The 24,131-nt window shown below is 41.8% G+C and overlaps 1 protein-coding gene across 2 annotated transcripts; it reads right to left on the minus strand.

The window, feature by feature from the left end:
* Window positions 1-4,731: 4,731 nt before the first annotated feature.
* LOC117713560 (serpin B6-like) lies at window positions 4,732-23,924 on the minus strand. 2 transcript variants are annotated; one of them, XM_034509812.2, is made up of 7 exons: window positions 23,601-23,924; window positions 21,206-21,380; window positions 18,229-18,381; window positions 16,403-16,520; window positions 13,648-13,790; window positions 8,445-8,600; window positions 4,732-8,113 (listed from the first exon to the last, which is right to left on the minus strand). In XM_034509812.2, the coding sequence occupies exons 2-7, from the start codon at window positions 21,368-21,370 to the stop codon at window positions 7,715-7,717; spliced, it is 1,134 nt and encodes a 377-aa protein (XP_034365703.1). In that variant the 5' UTR covers window positions 21,371-21,380; window positions 23,601-23,924; the 3' UTR covers window positions 4,732-7,714. The 2 variants fall into 2 exon arrangements, with proteins under 2 accessions (XP_034365703.1, XP_076795317.1); XM_076939202.1 differs by lacking the exon at window positions 23,601-23,924 and adding an exon at window positions 23,468-23,510 and having other exon boundaries at window positions 7,568-8,113.
* Between the last annotated feature and the right edge of the window lie 207 nt (window positions 23,925-24,131).

Genomic DNA, 24,131 nt, shown 5'->3' on the forward strand with positions numbered 1-24,131 from the left:
TCCCAGCCCTCCTGGCCATGCATTCACAATCCACACTACCCCACAGTCACACACCACTTTCTCAGCCTCCCTTTCTTCTGCTTAACCCAGGCTGTAGACATCTTTATTAACCAATCAGTGATAACTTGGGATAGGGTTGGGGGGTTGGGGGGTGGGGGGGGTGGGGTGGAAGGGCAAGTTTTACACAGCAAATCTGGTGTATGTGAGGATCTGGCCATCAGAGACAACCAGCTCTTGGGAGCCAGTATTTAGCATTTGAATACTCACCCATAGCAGCAACAAACCAATCCCCTGCATTTCTCCCTTTTGGTCTAAATAAAACAGCTCTTGATCTTAAAATAACATACTACATAGAGTAAGAAAAATTATGAAACAATTATGAAATCTATGGCATAATAATTATATTCACAATGTTCAGTCCATTTGTATTTGTCAACTTCAGAGAAAGTATTCTATTATCTCTCCTGCCTGGGTGAGTTTACAGTTCTCTACTTGAATCTTTTTCTCATTATCTTCTTGAACATTTAAATCCTTTAATAACTCACATTATCAAACTTAAAATATTCTTTTAAAATATTCTCCAAACTTCATAAAACATCTTCTAGACCCTCCAACCTTCACTTACTAACATTAAAATACTTTCTTACACCTTACACTTTCATGTCCTCCAACCTTCATAACTTGGATTTACCGTCCTTAAAACATCTCCTTGGACCCTACAACACTTTCTTGGATCTTTTATAACTTAAGTTTAATTGTGACATTATATCTATCTAGTCTTCAACAACGTCAGAAACTTGAGAAGGAATAAATATTATCTGAGTATGTAGGAAGTGCAGGCAAGCAGCTTCCATGGCTATAGAAAAGACAAGAGAATTGACTACCTAAACAGTCCCTCAGAATTGTCTCTATAATGTCGGAGCATCCATCTTCAGCCTTCTGGTCCAGTATATCTGACAGACTTTTTGTGAAGCAGGAATTATGAAGGACTTTCTAAATTTCTTGGGAGTTTGGCAATCAACTCTGACTTCATTTAAGTTTGCCCATTTTAGACAGCATTCATTCTGCAGAGGGAATAGGGCATGTTCTTTGCCCAGTGGTAGTTGACCACATTAGAAGTCATCAACTAATAAAATTTCTTCAGTGATCATCCTTCTTTTTCCAAGTCCATTGGGGTGTTGCCAAGAGCTGACATTTCTCAACGTCAAAAGGGCCTTAGATTAATACAAATATTCATAAATACCATTTTCTGTATGTCTGTGAGGTTTTGAAGATCACCTGTCTATTCATAGGATATCTGAATTGTCTTTAACTATTTATTATCTGTTCAAACTAGGAAGCATAATTTGTGATAAACTAGTCTAGTATCTAATGCGACCATGAGTTTGATTAACTGACCATTAATTTTCAATATTTTATTATCCTAAACAGTTTGTAATCACAGCTATTAAAAGGATTGCTACTAAACACTGTATTTTTTTTAATGAATTGCATAGGCAAAATAACTATACAAGAGCTGAAATTTTCATACATTATATTGTAACAAAATTAACATTAAAATTTGTATTAATATACAAAGATTTTTACCAATGAAAACCATAAGCCTGTATCAAATACAATAATCCATATCAATATAAACAAAATAACCTTATTTCAGATTATCCATAGTTCTAAGTTCAAGAGTATATTCAATAATGTACTCTATCCTATTATTCCTATATAATACTTCTATATCCCCCCTCTTTTCTTCTCAATTTTCTTTCCTTATCTAATAAAAAAAGTAAGATAGCATTAGCTGATAACCAGTCACATCAAGGTGGCAGGCAGTGGTATAAAACATTAATATCAGCTTCAGGATATTTTCATAATTAGTGGGTACACTGGACCATCGAGAAACATGAATAGGGAAAGTGACTTTCTATGATTAAGGAGCTTATACCCTATATTAAAAGAGCACATGTACTTGACAGTGTAGAACAAAGCTGCTTGTGGAATGCTATTGGAGATCCACAGGCATCCCAACTGAACCTGAATCCAAAGATGACCAGTGGCTGTAAAATATACGAAGGAACTCATAGTTGTAGTTTAAAAAAAGAGACCTTGGGAGCTGTTTGCATCCCTGCTTTATATGAGAAATTAGCTGGAGAGTGTGATGGTAGAGAGCTATGAAAAGAAATCCTTTATTTCTGGGAATTTCCATTAAGAGTATTTTGGGGACCTAGAAAGGTATGTGTCAGATCAGGAGCACAGCCATGGAGCCCAGAGAGCATGTGATTTATGGTCAACATTGTGCAGAAACAGGTTTCGAAGTTGAATGAAGAGGCTGATGAAGAAAGAAAGCGAAAAATTTAAGAAGGGGGTTGTTTGTTGTATCTTGAAGTACTAGTGTTTAAACTCAGTCAGTGCCTTTCACAAGCCAGGTTATCTATCTAACAGTTAGCTAAACCTCCAACATGGGCTAGAGCTGGCATAGAAATGCCCTGCAGTTATTTGGCAGCAAAAAGGACATAGAAAATCCCCCAAGAAATATTTTTACATTTTTGGTTTTATTTGTTTGTTTTGTTTTAACTGGAAATGCTAAAATATGCTAGGAAAGCCAGTGAGTCTCTGGAAAAGGAGCCAACAAGGGTATCTCATGCAGAACTTGCTTATCTGTGACAGAAGAAACAAAGCTAAGTATTCCTGTCACCAGCTGCCCTCCTGGCTAGTCTCCTATAGGACAACAATCCTCCTTCACTTTTCCTTCACCTGCCTTGTATCTCCATCTCTTCCTTCCCCTAGTATTTACCATTTGTCTCAAAGGGCTCTGCCTTGGCACTATGCCACCTGGCATCTTTCTCCTCTCTCTCTCTCTCTCTCTCTCTCTCTCTCTCTCTCTCTCTCTCTCTCTCTCTTTCTCATCACTTTCTTCCTTTGCACTGCTCTTAAATCTAAATTGGTTATGATCTACCATCAAAAGTGTTTCAGCATAAGAACCACACCTCAGACTTTTAAAACACATAGCTGCTTTTGAAAGGCACAACTCTGCTTCTTGTACAGCACATTTGAAATCTGTTCCAGATCATTTTTTATTGCTTTGTATCTTCAGTTAAAGCAATATGCGCCCCCCACCCTCCACCCCCCATGGATGGCAAAGTCATCAGTGCACAGCTCTGTGAGATAGGAACTCATGCAACTGGCACCTATGTATCAGAGTCAACAAGCAGTCTGAACCAACATATCACCAACTCCAAAGTATGCTGCTCTGTTTGGAGAAAGAAGGAAGACCACCAAGAAACTGTAGATGGATTCAGGCACTCAGATGGAAGCATCAGAAGTAATTCTTTGATGTATCAGGTGTGTGTCAAGGTCCTTACTCCAGGAAATCTTAAAGGAACACCACCCCTGCCTCTCAGTGGAGAAACATGAGTAGGTAAAGTGGCTTAGAAGTCATTCATCTCAAGGCAGCTCGCTGTGGAAGGAAGAAGTTTAGGCGTTTCCTTTATTCTGCCCATGGACGAGTGGCCATCTCCTCCCTGACACAAGTCCTCTATCTGCCCCTCTCTCTGTCTTATCTATAAGTTGGAACACGTGTATGAGGATGTGTGGTCCAACACTGTGGTATCATCGTACAGAACGAGAGTCATTATGCTAAAGCCTTCTGTGCTTTGCTGAGACATCCCTCACCAGGCTCACAACCCTGCCAATCACTGATCTTTTCACTGTGTAGGTTCACCTTTTTTATAATGTCAAATACACACAAGGCCCTTGGATGTCTTTATATGGCTAGGTGTCTTGTTTTCAGGAATGAGTAACAGTTCATAGTGTGGTTGTGAGACCTTGGTCATTTCCTCTGAAGGCATTCAGCTATATCTCCACTGACATTTGAAAAAAAAAAAATACCAACTCCTATGATTCAGAGGCAGGGTGATGGTGATCTACCCAAATTGACTCATAAAATTAATTCTCACACTGGGGTTTCTGTTTCTCTTTTAGTCTAGGTGGCACCCCTATAAGTAGGTTATTAAGGTGAGGACAAATATAATCATATCTGTGTTTTACAAAGGCCCCTGACCACATATGACAGGTACATCATGAGAACCTATTGTGATGGGTAATGGTGAAAAAGAGGTGTTTCAGGGTCTACTTGGATCCAACGCAACTCAAAAGCCAGTGTAGGAAGGAAATGTTTATTGTTATCAAGCCACTGATTCATCAGGGATGCAGAACAGACTTGGGAGTTGAACTGTGACTATAAACCAAAACACTGCAGAGCTTTTAAGTACAAAAATAAATCACAAAAGCCACATTTGTGGGGGTTTTTTTTTCTGGTCAAGTTATAGTTCCATTTTCCACCCATCAGGATTCAGGGACAAAGGACTTTCCTGGGGACATTTCTTTGTGGTACACTATTCTGTTCTCATTTGTGGCTTTATTCATCTGTAGTGGGGCAACTTGCCCAGCATTCATGTAAAAAAGGATTTCAGTCACCCAGGGAGGTCTTAAGATTTTAAACTTCTTTGAACTCCTATGCAAAATGGAAGTTTTATTCAAAATGGCTTCAGTTTGACTGGGACCATGACAGGCAGAACACACAGGCCCCAGGCACAGGTAGGAGTTTTTAGTTACCCGACCAGGTTCAATCCTATGATTCAGAAGCTCAGAAACCAGTCCCAGATCCCCCTTTCACCGCTCACAGCTCTTTATCTGATGCTCCCAAGGATCTGTATCAAAGGAAAACTTAGATGCTAATTAAAATTGTAAGAAGCCATTTTAATCATTGCAATAAGTAAGAGAGTCCAGCATGAACAAAACACAACTTTGTGTAGAGATGATTGGAAGCTTTAATAATTGACAGAGGAAAGGGGGGATAGGGCAGGGAAAAGGCAGTTGGAGAAATGGAAAACAAGAATATGAAAGTACAACCAGGCCAGCTATGGAATATCCACGTTAGGACTCAATCCCTCCACAGAGACTGGGACACAGGTCTATGGGATTTCTCATCCTTGAGAAAGACACTGGTGTGTAGTAGACGATCATACTTACATGAATCAAGGGATGAGGAATTCTAAGTCAAGTTTAGTAAATGCTTTCAACAAGGAGCTTTAGGGCTTATGTTCAGGTCTTTGGGGAAATAGGTTGCAAAGTTTTTGCTAGGCTTGAGATTTCTCAGACAGGTACTTGAAGGATATTTGCCTTTATTCTAGAGACCTTGAGCTGTTAGAGATCATGATAAGTATTAGTTCACATCTGTTAATATGGAGGGGGAGAGAATCCAAGTCATTTGTGTTGACTGTATACTGAGGTCTGGTGAAGATGGGAAACAAGTAGAACCTTCTGGGAAGATACCCATGGCCTATTGCTTCTCCATTCCCAGTCAACCTCAGATATGCTTTTTCTAACTCCTGTGGCTCCAGCCTTTGCAGATCTAAGCAAGCACTTCAGCTGGATCTCTAACTGGTTTCTTTTATACTTTAGAGAGTGAAGATGATTTCTCGGGATACCGTAATCACCCTAAACTCCTGGCTGTTAGATGAAAAAATACAGTAGATTCAGGAGATCAGCCAGTGCTAATTTAAAGTGTTGCCCTTGGTCCTCAGTAGACTTCCGATTTTTACATGCAACCTGAGGCAATCACCTTATAAAGAGGAACGGTTTATTCTGGATCATGGTTTTAGAGGTCTCAGTGTATGATCAGTTGGTGCTGTTGCTTGGACCTATGATGTGACCCAGAATCACAGAATACAGAAATACAAGGAAGCAGCTCAGCTCATGGGGGTGGAGAGAGAGAGAGAGAGAGAGAGAGAGAGAGAGAGAGAGAGAGAGTGCAGAATGCACCATCACTTTAAGTACATGCCCCAGTAGTCTAACTTTTTTCTACAAGACCCCACCTCCTAAGTGGTTTAAATTCCTCATTTAGTGGCATAGTTTGAGACTAAGCCTTTAGCACATGGACCCTTGAGGAACATTTTATTTCCAAACAACAGTAGTAAGAAGTTAAAGGGTATCTACGCACAGTCTGTGTGGCTTGTTCCCTGACTATTACACTCAGCATCCATGTGAGAATTTGATTACAGCTTCCATCTGACTGCAAGACTTGCCTTGCATCCCAGATGCAAATACCCTCAGAATTGGAGCCCAGGGAGCATATCCAATATAGTTGGGCTGTTATATAATTTTAGTTGGGCTGTAATATAATTTCTGAGCTAAGGTAGGAGGGATGTTTGTACATTCAAGTTAGAGACGGTGAAACATGTGATTCTCTATATGAGAGCTTTAAAGGGGAGTAATTAGCATCATACCACATTCACAGTCACAGATAGAAAAGTAGGCACACACAGAGAGAGGGGGAGAGAGGGAGAGAGAGAGAGAAAAGAGGTTCTGACGGGAGAAAGTCTTCAGTTCTCTGGAACAGAGTACATTTCTTGCTGCTATAGGAAATTTGTTAGAGCTGGTTGCAGGGTGGGGGTGGGGTAGGAGGAAAGGTTCCAACCCATGTACTTAATAAGTAACCCTTTATACAAATTAGCTTACTTGCTAGGAATCCCCCAGATGTGAGGTGGGTTGTAGAAGTCAGAAAGGTACCAGATAAGAGCAAAGTTACAATTCAAGGCTGCCCCAGGCTTGAGCAACAGGGGTCTGGAACTGTCCTCCTTGCTCAGGGCCTAAGTACTCTATCAGTTATATCAGGGGACTACTGTAAGACCTGCAGAAGTTGACCTCAGGTTTGTAGATCTCAAAGGCACTCCTTGTAATAGAATAGTCTTGTAACCCAGTTGCTTTACCAGAATTCCCTTTTCCCAAATGCTTTAAAAAAATAACTAAAACATTAGACATGGTGCCAAAAAGCTGTAGTCCTAGCTACCCAGGTGGCTGAGATAGAAAGATCTCAAGTTCAAGATGTACTTGAGCTACAGAAAGAGTTTAGGGCCAGCCTGGGCAACTCAATGAGACCATCTCTCAAAGGAAGAAAACATTATTTTTAAAGGAAATTGTAGATATAATTTAGTGTATACTATTTGCCTTGCATATGTAAGACCCATAGTAAATCTCCAGTACTGTCAAAAAAAAAAAAAAAAAAAAAAAAAAGAAAGAAAGAAAGAAAGAAAGAAACCAAAAACTTGAAATCCCAGGATTGCTGCAGAAAGGATGAAAGTTGCTCACTTGAATGAAGTTCCTCTCATGAAGGTTCATAGCGTAACAGTACACTCTTCCATATGGCCCTAAAATTACTTTAATCTTGAAGGTTACAGTCTAGGAAAGGGTTAATATAGGGTTCAAGGGGTTAGATTAAGCCCGTAAGAATGGTTTATTCATAAGGAATCTTGACTTCACATACTGCTCAACACTCTCTCCTGACCCTGTTGTTGTGAAGTCATTTCCCTAGAGCTGTACAGAAGCCTCAACTATGTTCTGCAGCTTCCAGAACTGTAAACTCAATACTTCTTTTTTATAAAGCATCTAGATGTGGGTATATTCTTTTCTTTTTATATTGTTTTGATTTGATTTGGTTTTGTGTTTAGTGGTCTAGAATAGCCCAGGCTTGCTTTGAACTTGCTATATAGCTGAGGCTAGCCCTGCTTGATGTCTGATTCTTTCATTTTTGTCAGCTAAGGGTTAGCTTTACAGGTGTGTGTCACCAAGCACCGAATTGTCACAACATTTACTGATCCACAGACAAATCATGAGAAAGAGAGTAGGCAAAGGCAGTGGGCTGACAGCACAGCATCCTTTCTCATGGGGAGGAGAACCGGCCACAGAACACAATCCCATTGGTCCTGCGGTGCTGGATGAAGAAAAGGAAAGGGTGATTGGCACAGAAGTGGGGGACCATACACCTAAAAGCTACCTTGGCTTCGGTGGCAGCTGCAGCCTCTGTGCCCTCCTCATTGACCTCCACAAAAGACTTGTGAATGATCTTGGACAGAAACAAGCCTTCTTTAGATGCTATTCCAGAAAAGTCTGCCATGTTCTGCTCAAAGGCGTCAGTCATGCCCAGCTTGCAAAGGACATTCTTCATGTCATAGTTCTCCTCTAGTTTAAACCTTGGGAGGAAAACCTCCACCTCATCTTCTTTCATCTTGTCCAGTCTTGTCCACTCCATGAAGTTCTTGTAAGTTATTTCCTTTTCCACCTAGAAAAGAGTTCAAGACCTTAAATCAGTGCTCCTGAGGTGATGGGGACGCTCTATATGCCCACGGAAGTGTGGCTGTAACTTTTTTCCCCCTTTTTTTTTATTGGATATTTTATTTACACTTCAGATTCCATCCCCTTAATATGGTATAGCTGGGAGGGGTTAGGGGGCAGCTCTGTTCTGTTTGCTTCAGGCCCTGGGTTCCATCCTAGCGCCACAAATGAGTAGATGATAAAAACATGATCATGGGAGCCTAGGAGAGCTGCCCCTGCAGAAACCCAAATGCCACTCTTTCCCCATTGCAGCTCCATCAAGGCCCCGTGATCCTTACCGTCCTCAGCTCAACGTGTTCATCTGGAAGCATGATGATCATGTTCAGCTCATTGTCAACATAGGGAAGCAACAGAATGGTAGTAGATATCTTTTCCACATAGCTCATCTTAAAGGTAGACTTCTGAAACATCATTTGCACAGGTTTCTCCTCATTCTGTAAATAATGGATAAATATTAAGTAGAAAGAGACACAGTGAATACTTAGGGTAACTGAGGTAGCTACTCTCTGCCTATAGAAACACTTTTGATTAAACTTCTAGAACACTCCCTCAGTCCCTCAACCTCTGGAGCAATTTAGATCTTACATGTACCTCACAGGCCTCAAAGCATGGTCCTCAGAGTAGAGTTTTGGAAGGAGGTGGAATCTTTAAAAGGTGCAGCCTAATGGCAGGTATTTAGGTCTTTGGAATGTGCCCTTGAAGGGGATTGTGGAACCTTGGCCTCTTTTTTCCTTTCTTTCACCTTCTGGCCTTGAGGTGACCCATTTTGCTTCCAATGTGATTCCACCATCACCCGTCAGCACCCCTATAACAGGCCTAAATCATGGATTTATCTCACTGGGAATTGGAACCCCTAAAAGTGAGTCAAATGAACCTTTCCTCTTCTCAACTTGATTATCTCCATATCTGTTAATACAGTGTCAGAATGCTGACTGACTCGGTCTCCAAACACGTTGGATGTCCTGGACCATCAATTCTTTTCTATTAGGGATCTCATTTATTCTCATGACTTTGAACATGATTCCCAATTTTATTGCTTTAGCCTGAACTTCTCTCTTAGGACTCTAAACATACATTTTACTTCCCATTTGAGGCCTTCCTTTAAAGAGAAAGAAAGTCTCAACTTAAGATAAGGCAAGAACTCCATACTTTCTTTTTCAAATTTGATCTTCCTATAATTATTGTCTATCTTAGTCAGTGTTCTATTGCTGTGAAAAGACACCATGACCACAGCAACTCTTATAAAGGAAAACATTTAATGGGGGCTGGCTTATAGGTGCAGAAGTTTAGTCCACTGTCATCGTGGCAGGAAGCATGGGAGCACACAGGAAGACATGGTGCTGAAGAAAGAGCCAAGAGTAGAGTTCTACATCTGGATCAGTAGGCAGCTGGAAGAGAGAGGGCCACTGGGCCTGGCTTGTACATCAGAAACCCCAAAGCCCACCCCCAGTGACAAACTTTTTTCAACAATGCCACATCTCACAATGCCACTCCCTAAGCATTCAAATATGAGTCTGTGGGGGCCATTCTTACTTAAACCATCACATTGTTCCTCATGCTCCTTCTACTTGTCAAAACTATTGCCTCTCTTTCACTCAATCCTCTCTTACACCCTGCATCTGCCCTATTACCAACATGTATTTTTCTGCCCCTTTGAAATATAACCAAAACCTGACTTTATGTTTAAATCTCTATCATCAGCATAGCCCTGGGATACTCTGATGACCTCCTTGTCACTGACCCCATCACAGCAGACATATATTCTAGCACAATGCAAGTCAGACCATATCACTCTGCTTCAACACCCCAGTATGGTGACGCTCTACAGTTGTGATCACCACAGAGGTTGCATATAAGACATCTAGAATATCAGATATTTACTCTATGATTCATATCAGTAGAAAAAATACAGTCATAAAGTAGTAATAAAAATAGTTTTATCTCTGAGGGTCATAACCACTTGAGGAACTATATTGAAGGGTCACAGCATTAGAAAGGTTGAGAACCACTGCTCTATCTGGACAAAAGGTGATGACTTTAGAACAACCCAGAATCAAAATAAGAACTTGCCCTGCTTCCACACCCCTCACCTATACTGTTCCTCATCCTTCATATCTCTACCATAATCATGGGGCAGTTTGTGGTTTGATGGAAAATTAGCTTCACCCCCTTTCTTCTTAACAAAGTGGTCATCAGAACATAGAACCTCAGATCTTTATGTTCTGGTGTCTTCTCACACACCAGTGAAGGGTTCCTCAGTATCTTTCACCCACAACCACATCCTGTCCTGGCTAGTTTAATGTCAGCACAAACTAGAGTCATTAGAGAGGAGGAAACCTCAACTGAGAACCTCTGTAAGATGCAGCTGTAAGGATATTTTCTTAATTGGTGATTGACGGGGGAAGGTCCAGCCCATTGTGAGTGGTGTCATCCCTAGGCTTGCAGTCCTGGGTTCTATAAGAAAGGAGACTAAGCAAGACATAGGAAGCAAGCCAGTAAGCAGCCTAAGCACAGAATACAACTAGCTCCTTTGTGCATCTCTGGAGCCCTTCCACCAACCAGTGTTCATATCTATGTTTAGTAATTGCTGCTATGCCTCAGAAAAAAGAACTTCAAGTGTCGGGCACACTCAGCAAGTTAATGCCAGGGGCTCCCAAGCTATGCCTGCTAATACATTAGTAACAAGCCAATGAACAGCAATAGTGAGGGCCAGGCAAAATGACACCTTACTAGAAAAGAACTGTAATGTTACTAGTCTAGCTTTAGCCAGAAATGGTCATGTCTTCTCTAACCATCCTCCTCGGTTCCTGACCACACTTGAGGTTTAATTCTAGAAATGACTATGGATTTTTTGAGTGCCTTGGGAAAAACACAGCCAAAGGCTCTTTCTGGCTTCAGTTCTCTGAAACAGCACATCATTCTGAATCAAATGTGGCAAATGAAGGCCATTTCTGTTGTTGTGTTCTGTCTTTAGCATATCTGCCTGAACTAACCTTGAGCCAAGCATCCACCTGTCCTTGTCTCTTCAGCCAAGTCCTTGGCCTGCAACTAGCATACTTCAGCCATAACAGACCAGGATTTAAGAATTCTTCATCCTGTGGCCCATGTACACTTTCTGTCACAGCTACTCTCAGCTGCTATTGGAGCATCTGTCAATAGCAAGTAGGAATGTGTCCTAATAAAACACTGTCCAGGAAAATGGGCCTGGGCTGGCATTGTCCATAACCCACAAGGTGTTGGTCTCTGCCTTCAGCAGTTTCTCCCCATACACCTCCAGTTCCTAAGCCTCCAATCATGTAATATAAATAAGGCCAATCTTAGTAATTTAATGATTCACTAATCTGTGTCTATAATTTCTATTCATTTAGTAATATGGAATTTAAATAAGAGTCCTTATCAACACAAAATCTTTTCATTTTGGATCCCTAACTACTGCAAGTACGTTACACTGGTAATTGTCATGTGTTGTTTGAGCTCTCTGAGAAGCTGTGCCTGTAAGACAGAAGCCTCTCCCCTCCACATGTTTACAAACCAAACATGTTTATGTCAAGTGTTCTCCTAGGTGCCTTGCCTAAGGATCAGCTGTCCCCCTCTCCACAGCTCTGTGACAAGAAAGGCAGGAAAGTCCAGGAGGATAAACACTTCGTCCTTGGGAACAGTTAGATGTTTTTAGTCTTTATTCCACAATATAAAAGTACCTACAGTGGGAAAGCAAAGTTGGAAGTTTCACCCTTGGAGCCTCAGCCAGGGAAAGAACACTCAACTGGTGTTCCTGATCACTGTTTCAAATACCCAGTAGGTTTCTACGGGATGTTATAAACCCCAGTTTGATGATGTTATCTCCATCTGCTGGTATTTAGTCTTTTACTTTAAAGCCTCATAGAGGACACATTATAGTCTGTCTTATGGGGAAATCTGGCTGGCTATCTTAACGGGGTTTTCCTCAGTTGGTTTGTAGAGAGATTGTAAGTCCCAGGTTTGATAATGTAATCTTCCTTTTCTCATTTTTTTATTTGGAGCCTCATGTGAGTAGACACTCTCTCTATCTGGGGCTATCCCTCTCGGAAACAACTCCAGCTGGCTGCTTTATTTGATAGGGTTCTCTCAATCAATTTTTAGGTGATGTCTTGAGTTCCCGACTTGATGATAGCCATGCACACATGCATCTATCCATCCATTTACATCTATCACTTCTTTTTTTTTTTTAATTTTTTCCCTTAACTGATTGTACTTATTGAACTCAGTCATTCAAAATAAGACAATTATATACCTTCTATAGTTCATTCAGACTCTACAGACCAGCTATGTACACATATGGGTTGCGGTCAGACTCCACTGTCGACACAGCATCATCTTTCTCTAGTACAGAGTTAAGAAAGGCAGGTAGAATGAAACATATTGGAAAGATTTTTCTCTAGATCCAAGAACAGGATCTCAAAATAGAGGCTTCCTGCTCCCCTTCCTCTGTCATTTTCCATGTTCGGATAAAGTCAAGCTCAAAATCACAGTATGAACATGAGGAGAAGGAACCTCTTGGAGCCAGAGAAGACTCCGCACTTAAGAGCACTTACTTGTTGCCTTTGCAGAGGACTTAGTTTCAGTTCCAAGAACCTATATGCTAGCTCACAAACATCCATTTTAGGCTCCCCCAATGCCTTCCTCTCTGATTACCATGGGCACAAGGGAAATGCACATACATACAGACAGACAAAACACTCACGCAGAGGCATTAAAAACTTAAAAAACAAATAAAATATTAGGACTCTGTGCTGAGGATGGCAGAATAGCAAGTGAGATCCATCAGCAAGTAACATCCTCCAAGGTGGAGGCTGCTAAACTTAGAGTCTGTCTACACACCTGCCTTTGTTTGCTTGTCTGTAAGCAAAGCTCTGTACCTTTCCCCTCAAATCCAAACTAAACTTCACTCACTGATTCGGTGTTTACTGAGAGCTAAACTTAAGCTAGCCACTGTCAGACAATTGTCTCCCTCTGTTGCTTTTTCAGCCAAGTGACAAAAGTAGTTGACTGCCATGTTGTCTTGTGGACACCAAACAGGAGAATGCGGGTAGATGGTGGGTGGAACTTCCTAGAGGACAGTGCTGGACATAAAGTGAATCTGGAAAGATGGACAAGATCTGGGAACCCAGAGATCCTCCTACACCATATATAAATTTTGAGCTTTATCTCGAAAGTTGAGAAAAACCAAAGGCCCACAAAAAAGTAATGGAGAGAGCCATAGATTTTTCCTGCAAACTTGGCAGTAGATGTTCAGATCTGACACCAGCAAGAGCATCACAGGTCGTAGAAGCAGGGTCCTGACAAGAAACTGGGGAGCAAGCATATATCCATGGTACCTTACAAGATGAAAAGGATGAGTGAAAAGCCCCTCAGGTTACTGAGGAGTCCTTGCCTAGCTACCCAAAGCCATATGAAGCACAGGTTACATAAGACAGCTTCTAGTGTGTTTTAGAGGCCACTCACCTTGGTGACTTTGAAAGGCATTTCTTGAGTGTCCTCTTTGTTAAACTGTGTCTCCCAGTTTCCTTTGAAGTAGACTGCATTCACAAGGACCAGTGGAGTGTTTGAACTGACTGAACCTGAAGATAGCAACTCTGTAATTTTATCTGAAAGGAAGAGTTAAAAAGCCAGTTAGCTCAAGTTTGGCTGATGCATGCACAAGGCTGCTATTCAGACAAGCCACTTTCTTGAATGGCCAAGTACACATTTAGGGAATTTCACTGCCCCTTAAATACTAGTCAGGAATTTGCCCTTAAAGCAACACAACCATCACTGAAAAGAAAAGGAGCACATTTTTCAAAAATTCTGAGAAGAAAAAAATTAAACAAAAGAAAATATTCTAGAAATAAAAACATCATTGTTTCTATTAATTCAGAAAATGCACAAGAAGTGTTAGTACATACGGTATGAATCCTTAAAACGTAAGCTAGAAAGAAGAAATTCTAAGTACTTTCAAAAATGGAGTGTTTGCTGGAGAGATGACTCGGGAATTAAAAGTGTTTATACTGTAGCAAAGGACCCTACTTCTATGTCAAGTGGCTCCCACATATCTGTGATTCCAACTCTGAAAGACCTGATGCTCTCCCACAGGTGAACATACAGACACACACACACACACACACACACACATACACAACTTAAAAATATGTTTCTATAAAAATGTTTTGGACAAACTTAAATTTTAAAAATAGGGTTAAGGAGATAGCTCAGTCATTAAAGTGTGTGCTTTGCAAGCACAAAGTCCTGAGTTCAATTCCCAGAACATACATAGACAAACAAATCAAAAACAGTGATGTGATCATGCATATTTATAATCTCCACACTTTGCAGGTAGAGTCAGCTGGATCTGTAAAATTTATTAAATATCCAGCATGGCCTACTTTGAGTTCCAGTTCAGTGAGAGGCTTTGACTTTAAAACAAAACAAAATGTTTAAAAACAAAATGGCAAAGAGATGACCAGTACCTGAGAAGCAACAGCCAATGTCCTCTGACCTCCACACATGCAGAAACAAGTGCAAATGCACCCACACTTGAACACACAGGTGAGCTTGCATATGTACACACATACACACAATATTTGGATCAATAAATATATTGGCCCCTCTCAGAGAAAGATTATATGTGTTGCAAATAACACAGAGCCCCATATATATGTATAATTTCCTGTATTGGGTTTTTAAAACTCAATTTAAAATTAGATGAGCAGATATACAGTGTTCCTTACAAGTACACAGCACAGCTTAAAACCACAGATGAAAGAGGGCAAACCTTATCCACCAGTAGGAATGCACTAGAACTGTAGATTATGAGCCACACCAGAGCAGGGAGCTCCAGACTCAGAGTGTACACTGTTCCTCACACTGTTCATAAAAAGACTAAAGGAAAGGAAGGAAGGAAAAAAGAAAGCAGCAGGTAGATAGGGTGGAGGAAGGAAATGGCTCTAGAAAAGCTGTCTAAGATACTGGGAGACATGGATATACTGTTTAGAGAAGAATAAAGCTAGACCACATGTCAGAAACTATTAATTTATCAAAGGCAGAATTGTAAAGGTTGCATTAATTTAGAGAAAAGCTTCTTCTTTTCCTTTTGAGACAGAGTATCACTATGTTGTCCTGGTTAGCCTAGAACTCACTATATATAGACCAAGTCTGTAGAGCAAGTTGACCTGTAATTCACAAAGATCCTTCAGTCTCTGCCTCCCAACTACTGAGAACAAAAGCCTGTACCACTACACCTAGCCATACAACAGAGCTTCTTAAGATGGATGTCCTTATCCCATAATGTATCAAAATAAGGTAGGAAGGGGAAATTTTGCAAAAGTGAAAGAAATTTGAATGCATAAAATCCAAAAACTAAAATCAAACTTTGAAATCAAACATGTAACGATCCTGGGGTGGTTCTGGCAATGATGGCCTGCACTGTATCACATTAATTCTCTGCACCCTTGGTTTTGAGCACACATATGAATTTTCACTGTGCATCCTGTCATGCTTATAATGTTAATTCACACTGTCCGAAACACTGTGGCTCAGATTCAAGACTCTTGTAAGTTGGGAACTGCAATGTTTTCCTACACACAGTTTCTGCTGTTTTCCAAACAGAATGGTTTAATCATAAGAGACAAAAACTCTTAATATTTTCTATAATCATTTTTAGTGAATGTAATATGTAATATATATATATATATATATATATATATATATATATATATATATATATGTTGGGTTGGACAAGCACTACAATCTCATTACTATAAAAATGTACAATAAATGATAACATATATATATATATATATATCAATAATTGTTCAGATATCTAAGTTTTTATTTGTTTGGTACATGCTGCTACATCACATAAAAATATATTAAGTATAAAGGAGTCACAGATGGGAAAAGTTCAAGAGGCTCTGATGTAAGGCAGGGACTGTGGCTCAGTGGTATGGTGTTTACTTAGCATGCAGGAAGCCCTAGAATTGCCTTCTAGCATGGAAAAACTATAAAATAAAAAGGAAGCATCACCTTAAAAGGCAGGGAGATATTCTACTTTACATTTGATGTCCTTCTGGAGAAGACAATAAGACTACCAAAGTAGGCTACCTGGCTGACGTCGACTAGAGGTAACTCAGTAATTAAGAGTCTCTGAGCATGTTCAAGGCCCTGGGTCCCAGTGCCAAAATTATCCAACCAACCAAACAGAGCAGAATGACTCTGTGTTCACCTTCTGTCTTTTTGGCTACCCAGGTGTTGATGTGCTGTCGGGACTGCTCTGGAGCGCCCTGAAAGTCCAGCTCTTCCATCTCTGCTTCATAGAACTTGCGGCAGGAATCCTTAAAAGACTGAGACAGAGCAACATAATTATACAGCCATGAATGTGATTAGCACCAATAGCCTCCTACCTAATGTGAAAAGCAAGAATTCAACAACGTACAAATGTATCTGCTGTTAAAAAAGGGAGAGTGGGAATCTATAATAAACCTCTCTATACTCAACTTTTTTGAACTTTAGTTATTGAATGAGGTAAGAGAATTGTCTTTTAAAAAATGCCACAAACAGCAGCTCCTCTAGGGATAGCTGTGGCTGACTGAAGTCACTGGGAAGACCCTTGGGTACAGTTACTGCAGCGTGTACAAAGTGAGGGTTGGCCTCACAGGATGATGTCACATGGGAAGTCACTCTGTACCATCCACCCTCACAGCTTCCTTGAGACAGAAGCTACATAAATGGACACCATTCGAGCACAATGTCACTTATGGCCATAGAGTGCCTGAGTATGACACGTGAAGCGAGGAAACAACTATTTCATTTCATTTCATTTCATTTCATTTCACTTTATGTAACTGTTGGTTTGGATTTTAAATTGCTAGTAGTTACCACACTGGGTGGCTCAGCTTCAGAAGTGAGCAACTCACAAAAAAAGCAATCAGGGCTGGGGACATAATCTAGTAAATAATTTACTAGAGATAACTGGCCTAGAATGCACAAGGTCCTGGTTTGATCTCCAGTTGCACAAGCAGATGTTCAAACTATGTTCCTGACACATGCTATAAAATGGTAACAACGTAGTGACTGCCTACAAACCGCCATGTTAGAACAGAAGATGATGTAGCACAAATGGGCTGAGATGTGCATTGTTCTGACAACATATGGAATGAGTCTCTAATCTTCCTTTCAAACAGCTTGGGGCTACATTTTTCATTTGTTTTCAGAGTACTAGTTTTAAGGAGAACTTCACAATTCTCCTTAGGTGCAAGAAAGAGTCAGCCATAGCTGTACCTTAGAGGGTTCCTGTAGGTCTAATTGGGAAAGCAATTAGCAATACATATTACAATCTCAATGCTTCACATTCTTCATTTTAGAAACACATCTGGGTGCCAAGTGTGTGTGTGTGTGTGTGTGTGTGTGTGTGTGTGTGTGTGTGTGTGTGTGCAAAAATCACATTCAACATCAGATTGGTAATGGCCCAGACAGTGTACAAGTTAAAATCCATCCATGGGCAAATGGCTTTCCATGCCATGAATCAAGTATACTCAAGACTACCAAATGCTGACAGATCATAGTGAGCAGGCCTGGGGCTGTGGCTCAGTGGTTGAGTGTGTGCTTAGCATGTGTGAGGTCATGGTTCTAACCCCAACATCAATAATAGCAATAAAGTAATAATAAGGTAATAATAAATGATGATATAATAATCTATAATACAACATAAATACAAAAAGTGAAAGAAACAAGTTATGGAATGATATATATGTTCTGATGTCCATAGGCAGGGAAAATATTCACAGATAAATTTCTGCATCTGTAGGAAGACAAACATCATCTCTATAAACTCTCTTGGGTGAGATGAAAACTGGAAAACAGATTGAGGAGGCTCACACTTTGCTGACTTAATTTGTATTCTGTACAATTCTATATAGCACAAATGCACATGAACATATACAAAAATTGCACTGGTACTCAAATAGCTGAGGGAACTCCCAGCACACACACTCTCTAGTGAATCACATAATTCCTCTCTCACTCTGCTTCATGAAAACTAGGAAGACTTACAGCTAGGATATCAAAAGTCTTTTCACCGTAGAGTCTGTTGGCTGTTCTGAGCAAGTACTGTGTGCCGGTCTTGTTCACTTCGGTGAGAAGGGACTGGAAGCCCTGGTGGACGTCTCTACCTCCATTGTCACTGCATTTATCCAAAGAAAGTGCCTGAAATCAGGACAGATTAAAAACACAACTTCATCAGGCCCAGCTATAGGAAATGAGTCAACACTAAACTTATCCTCAGAATTACACAGATTCCTGCTGCCCCTCAAGTGCAAATACCATGAATGTTCCCTTCCTAGGGTCCTCCCTGAGCCCTGTCAGCCCTGAAATGAACAGAAATGAACCTCTAAAACCCCTCAATTCTTCATGTTAACTACCTATTCCCTGGCTAAAAGCATGGCTGCCAACCAATTCCCACTGGCTCAAAGCAGACAGCCCCTAACTTTCAACTTCAGCAGTCTTTCCTCGCCCTTTGGGCTAGGCTGGCTCTCCCACTGTCTGACTGTGCTAGACAGTTTTATGTCAACCTGATACAAGATAAAGACCTCTGAAAAGGGGGTGATTTAAATGTGGTTGGCTTATGGGATGTGGCACTATTCAGAGGTGCAGCCTTATCGGAGGAGGTGTGGCCTTGTTAGAGGAAGTGTGTCACTGTGGATGTGGAGCTTTGAAGTCTCACATAAATGTTCAAGTCTGGTCAGTGTGACAGAGCCTCTTCATAGCTGCCTGCAGAAGACAGCTCCCTTATGCTGCCTGTTGATCAAGATGTAGAACCTTTGGCTTCTCCAGCACCATGTCTGCCTGCACACTGCCATGCATAGACTGAGCCTCTGAAATTGTAAGCCAGTCCCAATTAAATGATGTCCTTTACAAACATTGCCTTGGTCATAATGTCTACTCAGCAATGAAATTCCAAGACAGCTTCCATAAAATCGAGCTGTAGACAGCTCTATATAGAACATTTTCTTAGTGATCGGTGTGAGAGGGCCCAGCCAATTGTGAGTACTACTATCTCTGGGATGGTGGTCCTGGGTTCTATAAGAAAACAGGCTGAGCAAGCTATGTGGAGCAAGCCAGTAAGGAGCACTCCTCCATGGCTTCTACACCAGCTCCTGCTTCCAGATTCCTCCCCAGTGTCAGTTCCTGCCTTCACTGCTTTTGATAATGAACTGTTTTATGGAACTTTGAGTAAAATAAACCCTTTCCTCTCCAGGTTGCTTTGGACATGGTGTTTGATTACAGCAATAGTAACCCTAAGTAAAGCACTGACCAACAGTGTTCAGAAATAACTATGTTCCAGGTCTGGGCCTTCAAATATCCAGTACCATTTTTGTGTCCAGCCAACCTAATGGAAGCAAATGGAAACTATCCTTTGCTGGCCAGATGCAAACTCCCAGGGTTAGCATCATCACACAATGTGGCTTGGCAGAGAACCACAGCCCCAGCCAGTACCTGGTACCTCAGACATGAGATCAGCCTCACTGGACCTTCTGATGTTGCTAAAAGAGCCCACTAACTAAAGGATGGCAGCTGATCTGGTTTCCCAGTGAGCAGAGGAGCTCCTCACGGACCCCAGATTCTGAGAAACAATGTCAGCAATGCTTTGGCTTATTGTATGTCAGGATGGCTACGCTCTAAAGAAATAGATGAGGCACACAGTAACCCAGAAATTCAACTCAAGGTTTTGACTTTGGAATTAACAGCCATAAAGGACAAGAAATTAAAAAATGAAGTAATAACAACTGAGACCTGGAGAACAAGGTTTGTGGTGTGGTAAATATTGGCAGAAATAGTTGTTTGTGGTCAAAAGAAATATGAGACATTGCCCCTGTGGCCTTTGCTATCTGTCTAAATAATCGTGACCGTCAGCCTGTAAGGAAAGAGTAAAGTTAAAAAGAGGTCATGAGGAAGAAATCTAATCCAGTCTGACAAGTGTCCTTATCAAAAAGGACGTTGGATAACGCCAAACAAAAAAACACACTGTGGGAACACAGGGAGTAGCTGCCATCTATGGGCCAACAAAACCCATATGTGTCAAATATACCTGAAGCACTGCTTCCAAGAAGAGCCTCAGCTGGTTTCTGTCTCAGGTGTCCCTGACAAACCTGACCCAATGTGATAAGAAACTTGTGGGAGCAGCCCATTATACTTGGCTTGTTAGAAGACTGAGTCCCATGAGGAGTCAGAGAACAGATAGTGAAGTCATGAGTAGACTTGGTGCAAAATTTTTGGTGTTCCTGCCCCCAAGTGATCTGCACCTTTCCAATTAATACCCCCCAACCTCTGTGGGACTGGGAGTCCGGGGAATAGGGAGAGCTGGCCCAGAGTAAAAGTGAGGTCAAGGTGTTTCCAAACCCCAGAAATCTCATCCTGAGATTGCAGGAAAAGGACCACTTCCCCTTCCCTGCCCTGGGCCTGCATGTCCCAGCACATTTAGACCTGTGCCACGCCATCCTTGCTCCCACCCCAGGAGGTTAGGTAGCCAGTAGCCAGGTTACACTTTCTCTTTCCTGCAGCACCTGGAATTCCTTCTTATGCAAATGAGGCATCCTCAGCACCTCAAAAGCCCTTACCCATCCCCCAAAGATTTAAGTAGCTTTTGCTACCTCCATTAAAAGAGCTGTCTTTTGCTGAAGCCTCTCCTGTGAGTCTTTCTCATCATACTCACACCCACCTGAGGTCTCTTTCATCCCTGGTATTCCCTCCCCAATTCTCGGGACTCAGGATCCACCCGTCATGGTCAAGGCTAATTGTGCCAGAATGTGAAGGGAAATGAGGCCTGAATAGAAAACCTCCAACCTTGACAGCACTAACTGGTCAAGGTACTCATGCCAGGATCCCAGCAGGGGCAGCACACCATTCCCATCGGATACAACCACACCCCTATGTCACCACCAGTTGTATATCAAGAGCAGTCACTTTGAGATCTTAACCAGCTCAACTGACCATCAGTGATGTTTAGCTGTGGTGAAATGGGGCTGGTTACCTGAATCATCTGTCGTGCAGTCGTTCCTTTTGCCCCCATGAAGACCATGGCCAGGGCTGAGGAGATGCTCATGGGTGAGAAAAGCACATTTTTTGAGCTGTCTTCACCCAGTGTTTTCAAAAGGTTTAAGGCAAAGGTGCCATTTGCTTCCAGCAGTGGATCCATGATGGTGAGCCTAGAAAGAGGGATTAAAATCAACCTCACATTAATACGGGCTGATGTGTAACCTGCATCTTCTCTGTCACTCACACAGTGATGCTATGGCTCAGTACACTAAGGGACACACACAGCATGGAAGGTAAAGGTCACACTCATTAGATGATTGTTCACAGGACTCCATTTTGGATGCTTGCTCTGTAAGTCCTGCACAGCTCTGTCCCTTTGCCAGTATTATCTGTTCTGGGACAAGATAATAGTTCCTGCTTCATGCCCTCATTCTGATAACTCAAGCTGCCCAATCAGTTATTTTGATTTATTGTTTTTCTGATATGATCATTATCCTTCCATTCATTCCACTGAGAGGTTACCAGGGTTTATAATAGTCTGGGTGTGATTTTTACATCTGAATCTGTGAGCTATTGCTTAACTGCTTTCAGCCCTCAGCTTTACCACTGAGAAGTCTGACTGACATTTGACCCCAGATCTACTCTCCTTCCCTTGTCCTGAACTCACCCCTGACTCTGAGGGACTTGTTCTGCCAAGACAGCACCTGTGGCCCCTTCTGAGCTCCTCTTCCCACACTGACACAGAAACTTCCTTCAGCATTCTTCTCACTCCAAATGTCTACAGGTACCTCCTGTCCATGTCCTGTTCACTTCTCTCTTGACCTGACTTGCTATGATTACTTAAAAGTCTCCTCCACTGTCAGTTTAGCTTGGCTCTAGGAGAGCAGGAAGATAAAGTACATAAGACAAACTATTTCAGTGATCATAACACCTAAATCCTTGAATGTCTAAAGTCCATATATTTTTATTGCATCACTCCCTCTCTATTTTGATGGACTAGGTCGAAACCTTGAGTAAAATCCTCAATTGTGCAGAGATATGAATTTGAAAAAAAAAACCTATTACACATCAATAAAAGAATTTCACTTTCAGTTTGCCATATAGAAATCTTTAATAGTCAATTAGTCAAAGGCTAAAAACATCCCATGCTCAACACCAATGCACATAAATCATTATATAATTTGAAAATGTTCACTTCTGTACAAATACCATTACAGGAGTTGGCAGTACAGGTCAGTGATAGAACACTTGCCTGTATGTCCCAGGCTCGGGGGGGAGGGGGTGGGGGGGGCAAGGGGGGAGTCAAACCTAGCATTGCACAGTAAAGATCACATCACAATTAAAAATGAAAACGATTTTTAATCAATGACATAGGACATGTTAAAAATCACATCACCATTAAAAATGAAAATTTTAATTAGGACATGTTATTAATGTGTTAGACCGGCACAATTTCTTAGACTTTTAAAATCAGCCTCATGAGTCATTCCAGGATCATTTTCCCTTGAAGCATCATTACTATATTTGGGCACTGGCTGCCATCAGTGGATAAGGCTTAGCAAGTTAGTAAGTCAGAAGTCACCACTGAATTGTACTTTTTGCTCTCCTTAAGGACCCCCCCCCACACACACACACACACAAACCACAGTGCAAGGAAGTAGTCAGCCTTGGGTACAGTGCTCTCACAAGCAGCTGTTTCCTTCCCATGCACTCTAAAAACAGTGTAGAAGGACCAAACCTCACCTAGCTTCCTGATCGCACATGAACGCTAGATTTCCATACTTCTGGTTATCAAAACGGATTCAAGGCAAGAAGGAGGAACAGCCAGCCTGGGGCTCTGGGGCTGAGCAAGTGTTCAGCAGAACAGGCTCAGGGTCCATCAACGAAACAGAGGAAGGGAGGAAAACCTGAGCACTCATTCCAATTTTCATCTGGCGCACAAACCTTATCATAACTTTGCCTATGTCCTACCAGTCCCACAGACATCATCAAATCTTACACCACCCCACCACTACTGCCGCGAGTGTAATAAAACAACAATAACAAACAAAAGAACAACAGCAAAAAACAAACAAACAACACATCTGGAATTGTCCTGGGGTATCAGTCGGAGCTTAAAAGTACTGAGGGTATGGGCAACCCTCTGAGAACAGCCCAGTTCTGTCTCTAAGACCCAGGCTCAGCCAGCCAATAAGCCACAAGGGTGGCAAAGCCTGCTACTCTGGACTGACCACTAGGTCCCTCTTGGTTTCCATACCTCCTGGTACCAGTCCCTCCAGGATTCTTATTCTTGGTGCCCATTCCATTCACCGAGCTAGCTCCTCCCATTCAGGTCCCGCGACCCCAGCACCCCACCCCAAGCCCTTCAGCCCGCTCGCAGCAGAGCTTACCCCGGACTCCAGGTTCAGACCCGCAGCAAGCAAAACTTAGAAAAGGAAGAGCTTGTGTTCTGGCCTCAAATAGCTGCAGGGCGCAGGGTGGGGAGGTCTCAAAGTCAGGAAGTCCCGGGGGAAGCGGCAGAGGAGCGGTCGACTGTCCGGGTGAAAAGGAAAAGAAGCAGGGCAAAAGATTTCTGCACTTTGACTATTGTCTGCAGTCGGGTCCAGCGACTAGCTGCAAGACAGGTCTAGTTAGATCAGGGTTCCTCACTGGTACTGTTTGTTTGCTATAACTACAGAAAACCAAGGAATTTCACTAAACCGCCTGGATGAAGCAATTAGGACCGTGTCCACTAGGGGTCATGCAATCTCTCTCTCTCTCTCTCTCTCTCTCTCTCTCTCTCTCTCTCTCTCTCTCTCTCTCTCTCTCTCTCTCTCTCTCTCTCTCTCTCCTCCCCCTGTCCTTCTCTCCCTTCCTCCTTCCTCCCTCCCTTCTTCCTTCCCTTCCTCCGTGTGTGTGTGTGTGTGTGTGTGTGTGTGTGT

This window comes from Arvicanthis niloticus, chromosome 8, assembly GCF_011762505.2.
Source record: "Arvicanthis niloticus isolate mArvNil1 chromosome 8, mArvNil1.pat.X, whole genome shotgun sequence".
NCBI classification, from domain to species: domain Eukaryota; kingdom Metazoa; phylum Chordata; class Mammalia; order Rodentia; family Muridae; genus Arvicanthis; species Arvicanthis niloticus.

Bases quoted from the DNA above. Each gene is read 5' to 3' on its own strand.
- LOC117713560 (XM_034509812.2), bottom strand. From the start codon at position 21,370: ATGGATCCACTGCTGGAAGCAAATGGCACCTTTGCCTTAAACCTTTTG. The intron at 16,521-18,228 runs GTAAGTCTTCCT...GCTCTGTCTCAG, and splicing joins AGACTTTTGATATCCTAGCT to TCTTTTAAGGATTCCTGCCG. The intron at 8,114-8,444 runs GTAAGGATCACG...ACTCTTTTCTAG, and splicing joins AACACGTTGAGCTGAGGACG to GTGGAAAAGGAAATAACTTA.